We start from the raw sequence: 8,672 nt of genomic DNA, 5'->3' as shown, positions 1-8,672 counted from the left end.
ATGTTTCGTTCCACCACAAAATAATGTATACAGGGTCCCAGTTACATACAACAATAAAATGTAAAGGAAAAACAATGATAACATCTGATATGAACTAAGAAAAACATAAACTAAAATTAGACTAAGCACTAATAGCATAAAAACATTATGTCGAACAGCAGCACGAACATGAGCATATATAGCTTATATACTGTATATATATATATATATACTGTGTCTACTATATTTAGTTCTGTAATAGTATTATTCATCATTCGTGTCTTCAGTATATTTACATTAATCACCATGTGATGATCTTTAACACGTGCCTGGTTTTATTCAAACTTTAGTTAATTTGGGATTAAATCTGAACACAGTTTAATCATTTTTATGTTGATTATTATTATATTTTTAAACTTTAAATTGTTTATTAATATTAGTAGCCATTTCCGTTCAGGACTTTATTCATGAGCTGCTTGATGTGTTTTATTTCTCCTGCTCTGTTCCTGAGCTAGAATTCATGATACTCATTTCAAGCTCTTATATGTATTTATTACTAATAATAATACTAATACTATTAATAATAATGTTGTTATTATTATTATGAATACTAAATGAAAGGTATGAGGACAGCACGTACCCTCGGCAGCCTGCAGGACGCTGACCTCCAGGCCCCTGAAGGTCTTGCTCGCCAGCTCCTCGAGCGCGCACAGCGGGGAGCTCTGACCCAGCAGCTCGCGGCCGCTCGGGCTGTGGCCCCCCGAACGGACGTTCTCTCCGTGGGGGACCAGGGGGGTCCTCTTCACGCACGGCTTGCTGAGGATGTCTTCGATGCTGAAAGGCGTCAGCGGCTTGTTGGAGTTTGCGGGAGGGGGGAGCTGATCCAGGGGGCTGCGCCTCCTCTCCACCTCGGGGCCTTTGGGCTCGGCCTTTGAGCTCATGATGGCCCCCCTGACCACCGTTTGTGTCTTCAGGCGCTTCAGGCCGGGCTGCTCAGGGTGGAACAGCTCGGGTCACAGGGGGGGCTGCAGCCACATGTTGACCGCCCGGCTCTTCCTAATCCACGTCTGGTGACGCGCAGCGAGACGCGAGTGGACCCCATCCGGAGGACGGGATGTGCCGAGACTAGAACCTTCTGACCAACAAGTTCTGGTCTGGACGGTAATCAGCTCCTCATCCCTCCCTCTGCCTCTCTCTCTGCGCGCCTGTGCGCGCGTGGGAGTGAGGTGGGTGTGTTTGTGAAACGCGCCGTGAGATCACAGGCGAAGGTGTCCAATTAGAAACTATTATTTAGCCTTTTCTTATTCCCTAAAACAATGTTTGGACCCCCCCCCCCCCCACACACACACACACACACACACCCAATAAATAAATAAATAAATAAATAAATAAATAAAAAATAAATAAAATAAACACAGTCCATGGTGAATAATCCAGGTATACAATCCAACATTTTTCAGTCAGGTCAGTTTTTGTTTTTGTGCTGAAACGTTTCACCTTCCATCCAGAAGGTTTCATCAGTCAAGGAAACACAAAACTGATTCTGATTCTGGACTTTGTTGTTTTCAACCAGTTTGACACGACTGTTAACAAGGAAGAGGGCCGGCAATTGAGGAGGGGACGTGCCAAAGAGACCATCTTAGCACCAACATAACTGGTTTGTTCCACTTTGGAGTAAGTTGTTGGGGGAAGAATCAGTTTTGTGTTGTGTGTTTCCTTGACTGATGAAGCCTTCTGGATGGAAGGTGAAACGTTTCAGCACAAAAACAGAAACTGTCCAGATGACCTGACTGAAAAATGTTGGAATGTTTGAAAAACTACAAATCTTCACGGCAGAATTAGTTTTGTGCAGCTCGCACCATTTACAAAATTATTACAAGAAAATAAACTCATTTTCCTTGAATTACCAGAAATAATAAATATTTGGCTCCGGGCCATTTCATGTTGCAAAGAAATTAGAGTATGACCTACAGTCAGACAGAGGAGGTGTCGGTTTTTATCCTGACCCACAACTGAAGAGAAAGTTTTCTCCAGTTTCCTCCCACAGACCAAAAACATGCATGAGACTGAAGTGAATGTTGTTTGCCTCATTTGTCTCTATGTGTCCCTGTGATGGACTGGAGACATGTCCACGTTCGTTGTCCCCCGACTTTTGCACAGTGACTGCTGCACATGGACACCAGTGACCCCGTGACCCAGAAAAGGAGGAAGCGGTAAACATGGATGTTTAAAACATCTAAATGTTGGAGCCACTTTCTCATTGGGCTGCAACTGTTCACAAAATTGCAAGAAAATATATTTTTTACATGGAATCACATTGTAAAACACAAATACACAAATACACAAATACACAAACACACAAACACATAAATACACAAATACACAAACACATAAATACACAAACACACAAACACATAAATACACAAATACACAAACACACAAACACACAAATACACAAATACACCGTTTTCTGCAAAATTCAGGTCAGAGTATTTACACATCCTGACAAAACATACAGCTCTCAGGAACTACACTGAGAAGGTCCAAGACATGTTTTAGATGCCCGTGATATTCTGAGGGAACCATCCATCCATCCATCCATCCATCCATCCATCCATCCATCCATCCATCCATCCATCCATCATCTTTACCTGCTTCTTCCTGTTTGGGTCGCGGGGGTCAGGTGCCCATGTCCCATCACTGTGCAAGAAAATTGAAAATCCTCGCAAATTATTCAGAAACATTTGTTCAACAACGTGCCTGACAGAACTTCCACGTTGTCCCACACTTGTCATCAAAGTCGTCTCAGTTCAGCGAGGAGTCAGAGACCATGAGCTGCAGTTTGTCAGTTTTGGCCCAGATCTTGGTTGTGTCGTGTGATTTCAGCTGTTTTCGCACCATTTTGTCCCCATAGTCCCCAGTTAGTCCCCAGTTAGTCCCAACAACTGGAATCAAATGAGATTCTACATGAGATGCTGCTCGAGTCGTGTTTCTTTACATTGTTTGTTAGATGGAGACTCTTCTGCTCACACACACAGAGAACAGGTCCACCTGAATTCAGTTTCAAGGTTTTCAAATCAGCAGAAAAAGAAGAGAAGAGAAAACTACAGAAAGATTGTTGAAGCTGATGGAAAATACACAACTACGAAACTTTATAGACAGAAAGTCACCAAAGAAAATAATTTGTTTAATTGTGAAGTTATTTTTTAGCATACATTGTTCAGCCTTTGTGAAAGAAGAGAAGAAAGTTCTTCAAGCGTTTGCACTTTTAAGACCTCGGAGCCCTGACATGAACATGAGCAGGGCTGGACTCTTGTTTCAGAGTGGCTCTCATTTCCAAACTTCATTCTGCTTTCATCTGTCCCAAACCTCAGGAGAGGCGTTAACACGCCAAAGAAAAATACTCTTTTTTTTCTGGCAGCTGTGGCTGAGTGGTTAGAGCAGTCGTCCTCCATTGTGAGAATTGAGGGTTCGAGTCCACTAGCAGTCACATGTTGAAGTGTCCCTGGGCAAGACACTGAACCCCTCATTGCCTCTGATGTGTGTCCCATCAGTGTATGAATGTGATAAAGCACTGATTACTCTCTGTATAGATCTAGTATAGAGCTGTTTGAATGGGTAAATGAGGCACAGATTGTGTTGTAAAGAGCTTTGAGTGTCTTGATCAGATAGAAATGTGCTATATAAGTACAGTCCATTTACCATTCTCTCTCTCTCTTTGAGCAGTTGACAATCTGACATTGAACTGTGTTCAATAACAAAAAGCCAAGAACATTAAAGCAGTGGTTCCCAACTCTGGTCCTTGAGGAACACCGTCCTGGATGTTTTACTTGTTCTCCTGATTTGAATGAACGGTGATTAACAGGCTTCTGCAGAACCTGAGGAAGTAATTAGACCACTGGATCAGCCATGTTGGAGGAAACAACTGAAACATGCAGGATGGTGTTCCTCAGGGACCATGGTTAGGAACCACTGCATTAAAGTGCAGCATGTTGCAGAAAGATTTAACAAAAATAAACTCTGAAGGTTTTTAAAGTTGATATCTTGAAGTCTTTACATTATACGTCCACATTCATTAATGTAGAAACCAACTTAAACATGTTAGATTACGTATTAAACAGTACAGATTGTAGATAGTTTTTGGGGGTGCTCAAGCACCCCTAAATTTTAACTCAGCACCCCTGGAAAAAAAGTAAAATAAAAAAAATAAAAAATAAAAATATATATATATATATATATATATAAATGGGGGAGTGGTGGTGCAAAAGTTAGAGAAGGTGGGCCTGTGATGGGAAGATCGCCAGTTCAAGCCCCGGTACCGACAACATCAAAAATGTGGGTGGGGTAGGTGAAGCACCCACACCTGCCCCCACCCTCATTCGTCCCACTCTGGGCCCTTGAGCAAGGCTCTTAACCCCCACCATCTGCTCCTCTGGGTGTCCTAGACAGCAGCTCTCTGCTCCACACAGAGGCTGTGGTAGCTCAGTGTCTGTGGTTGCATCAGGAAGAACATCCAGCGTAAAAATAACTACCAAGTCTTTGTGCGATTTAGTTCGATGTGGCAACCCCTAACGCAGGGAGCAAGATTGTCCAAGATTAAGGTTGTCCAAGATTAAAATTGTCCAGCAGGTCCATGTTTGAGACAGAATGTTTGTGGGATTTGTGTGGGAAGTTTCTGGATACTGAAAAAAAGACCTATTTCATTCCTATATTAAAACGTGAAGGTTTTTGAGGTTTTAGTCCATTAAAAATGTTTCATTGTTTACTATAATAGTAATGTTGATACATGGAAAGCAATCGCAGGTCTGCACCGCTTCGCTGAACATAAAACTGCCAACATCTGTTACAACAGCTGTAACAACTGTATCATCTGTTACAACAAACTGCTGCTGATACTGATGCAGCTTGTTGCAGCTCAGCAGCTGCTCTCTCCAACTTTACTCAACTTACTTGAATAAAAAAAATAATCTTCCACTCTGTACATGTAGTGAACAGATGTGTTTTATTTTCCAATAAAAATACATAGAAAACAATGTGGACACAAATATTTTATTTATAATTTGGAGGTGGTGGTTTTTCTTTAGAGCATTACATTTTTTTTGGACTTATGCAGAAAAGAGCACGACATGACTTTAAAGAAACAGTAAATAAATGTTAACAGTTTCCTTTGGGAAAAGATTAAAAACCTTTCGTTTACACGTCCATCAGGGTCTTAAAGGCGTCTGCAGAGTGCGGCCCTGACCCGTCCGCCAGCTTTCCTTTAGGTTTTACTGCGCGCTCTGGCTGAGCTGTGACATTTGATTACACGCCTCGTCTCAGATCTCTTCAGAGCAGGCCTCCTGTTCCCATTCTTCATCGCAACATTAATGAACGTGCTGGCATTATTTTAGTTTTAACAGCCATTCTTTAAAATAATAAATTCTGTTTTTATTTATTATTTTAGTTTTTGTTGGTTTTAACTTCATTTGTCAAAAGTGTGTTCTGTGATGTGCCAGCCTGCAGCCTTCATGACATAAATGCACAAAAATCTCAAGTCATTACTTCAAATTCACTGCTTAACATTTCTTTTTGACAAATAATACATTTTACTAAAACAAACCCCCTTTTCATTCAGTTTTCGACGAACTGCACAGAAATCTTATCTATTAAGAGAGTTGAAATAATTTTTTTAATACAACCAAATAAAAAAAGATTTGCTTGAATTAACAAATGAACAGAATTACAGAGAATCTGCTTTTCTAATCTTATGAACCAGTTGGAGATTTAATAAACATGATTTTAACCCAATAAAAGTTATATTCTGTCTGAATAAACTACAAGCTAAACCAAAACACACTTATGTTTGAGTTAGTTAATCCCGATGTCAGTACAGACTGAATTTAAACTTTGTATTGAGAGGTGTAAATGTTTTAGTGCTGCCTGCCAGACAACAGCAGAATCTTTATTTTACAGTGAAGAAAAGACTCTTCCTGTGGATTTAAGTATCGTATTTTCACCCTATAAGTCACGGTTTTTTGCATAATTTGCATGCCCTGTGACTTACATGCCGAAGCGATATATTAATGGATTTTTTTCCTCATATTTATAAACCAATTTTTAGCTGAGATATGACCGTTCTCATTCATTCTGACTGAAAATATTGAACACTACCATTTTCAGCCTCTAGATGCCAGTCGAGTAGTATGGCATGCCGTTTTGTCATGTAATAGATTTAAAAAATAAAAGTGCATTTATTAAGGAAACGTTAGACTGAGACACACCTTTACTATAATTTCAAGCAAACAAATGATTGTTTTTAAGTGTTAATCTTGTTAAATTCTTGTTAAAGTCCTCCCGTGCACGCTCCCACGGCCGCCATTTGGCAGCCAATCGATTTTTGGCTCCACACGGGCCCACATTTCCTGGTTGTCAGCGGTGATGCATAATAGATGTGACGTATACGGCGAAGCAACATATTTATGGATTTTTCCACTTTATTAGACATATTTGGACTGATGTGACTTATAGGGCGGAGCAACATTTATGGTGGAAAATACGTTATTTAAGCAGCTCAGTATTGAATGTTTTGTTTAGATGTTGCTGGTTGTTAAATCAGGACTCAGAGCTTCATCAGTAGAGACAAAAGGGACACAAAGAAACTCAGACAGTGGTTTGATTGTGATCATTTGTTTCTTTCAGTTCTTTATTTTAAATCAAGATCCTCCCTTGTCTTCAGTGTATACGTCTAAACCCAAAGGTTTTTGTGCTGAATCCTTTGTGCATGAGTCATATTTTGTTTTCTTCTTTTGGTATTTTACATTTGGTCAGTTGTAAACATAAACCAAGACCAACATTTCTCAGTAACTCGGGAAATACAAACCTTCATAAAGATGCTCTGCAACATAGAAACTGCTCAGAGTTTATGCGATCAGTGCCTGAGGAGCAGAGTAAAACCATGTTCACAGCCTCACTTCAGTAAACGGATCTCTTTACGGACTCCAGACCATGACTAAATTGATTTATTCATTACAAGTGATTGATGACAATAGACTGTGTTCAATAATGGTGTTTGGTGGCGCCCCGTTCTTCCCTCTGCCCGGCTGCAGACTGTGACAAATCGTCACTTTGATGAGAAAAACTTGACACTTCAATTTCAGAGTGCAGTGTTTCCCCTTTTTGATTTGTATGGAGCTGTGAAAGGCAGGAAGATGGTTCTTCATGAACTGTGTTTGACCTGAAACACAAAACACTGGTGTGATGAACAGGATGTTGGAAAAGGCACAAGATCTGCACTTTGATGGTTTGTTTGTTCCCATCTCACCACACTTTCTGCACTCTACTAATGCTGACATTTTGCTTTGTTTGGGGCCAGGCTCAATTTGTAAACTGATCGATGCTGGAAGCAAATAGCGTGCGGGCCAGCAGAGGAGGTGAGGCTTCTGGGGGTTCTCCCTCAGAAAATTTTGAACAAAGTAGATGCTATTTGCAGCTTTCTGTTGTATGTTTTCTGAGATGACTTCTGTTGTGACTTGGCGCTATATAAATAAACTGAATTGAATTTAATTTTAACGGGTTGTTAAACATCTACGTTTACCTACATTTGTAAACAATCCGCTTCTGTCAAGAATCCCTAAGTCGGACACTGTCCCTGCTTGTTCTTGTCCGACTCCACATGTGAACCTCCAGGCGCCTCCTCCGTGTGTTCATGGCGGCTGCCTGGTTAGCTCGACACCCACCCCCACCACTCTTTTAAGGATGAAGATTTCTTTTAAGGTTAGATGCGTAAATGCTACTTAAAGGGGCATCTTTTGTGCTGTTTTGTTTAAAATTAGTGTTTGTGTAATTATTTTCAGTTTACAGATCCAATATAAGTTTTATTCATTCAAGGCGATCATATTAATTCATAACTTTATTATTAGTAAGCCTGAGAGTTACTGGATCCAAGTAAACCTTTACTGGAACAGACCCCGTCAAAATAAGAGCGTTCCCAGATCCTGTTCCGGCAGGATCCGGCTCACATTGAGTCCTGGTTTTGGGTACAAACTCAGCTTCACCTCGTTTCAATATTCATCTGAACTTATCTGCCAGCTCACTCACTCGGAAGAAAATTCATCAGTGCACAAAATTTTCAGTTTCCAGAAAATGCAGAGAAATACGAGGAGCTCTGAGAGGTTTAATAAAAATAATAAAAAGAAATAAAACAATAAGCTGGTGTGGCAGCTAAACATATGAGAAGGAGAACCAGACAGGTCATGGAAGCAGAATGCCAGACTGCAGGTCAGGTGAAGACTGGGACACTAAATGGACCGAGGCTGAAGGTGGAGACTGGGGGACAGGTGGAGGTGCATGGCAGAACAGAAGCTTGCTGAAGAAAAGTACTGAGAACGACTGGAAACACAGAGACGTAAAAACAAATGGAAGATAAAGAAAATAAACATCACAGGAAACAAACAAACAATGACTCACAGCAAACACACACAAAGAACAGAAACATGAAAAAAACTACACTAAATCCACACAACTATCGGACAAATAAACACCAAGAGCCCAAGAAACAATAATAAAACACGTGAAATATAATAATGTAGTTTCAAAGATCCTCCAACTTCTCCAACTGGGTCATTGTCACAGTTCTGTCAGGTCTCGGCTCACGGTGTCAGCAGTCGTTCAGGTGTCAGCAGTCGTTCAGGTGTCAGCAGTCGTTCAGGTGTCAG

General features: G+C 40.7%; 2 protein-coding genes across 2 annotated transcripts in view; both read right to left on the bottom strand.

Moving 5' to 3' along the window:
* The window catches only part of LOC119413785 (transcription factor LBX1-like), a 2,740-nt gene extending 1,813 nt beyond the window's left edge, over positions 1-927 (bottom strand). Inside the window, exon 1 of the mRNA XM_037680850.1 lies at positions 609-927. Within this exon, the coding sequence (XP_037536778.1) occupies positions 609-920 (312 nt within the window). The 5' untranslated portion in view covers positions 921-927. The remainder of the gene's footprint in view (positions 1-608) is intronic.
* The window catches only part of LOC119413748, an 880,117-nt gene that overhangs the window by 138,931 nt on the left and 732,514 nt on the right, over positions 1-8,672 (bottom strand). The window lies entirely within an intron of this gene.

This window comes from Nematolebias whitei, chromosome 1 (genome assembly GCF_014905685.2).
Source record: "Nematolebias whitei isolate Nwh7 chromosome 1, NemWhi1, whole genome shotgun sequence".
NCBI classification, from domain to species: Eukaryota; Metazoa; Chordata; class Actinopteri; order Cyprinodontiformes; family Rivulidae; genus Nematolebias; species Nematolebias whitei.
The sequence above is the reverse complement of the archived record's forward strand: the minus strand, read 5'-3'. Positions and strand labels throughout refer to the sequence as shown.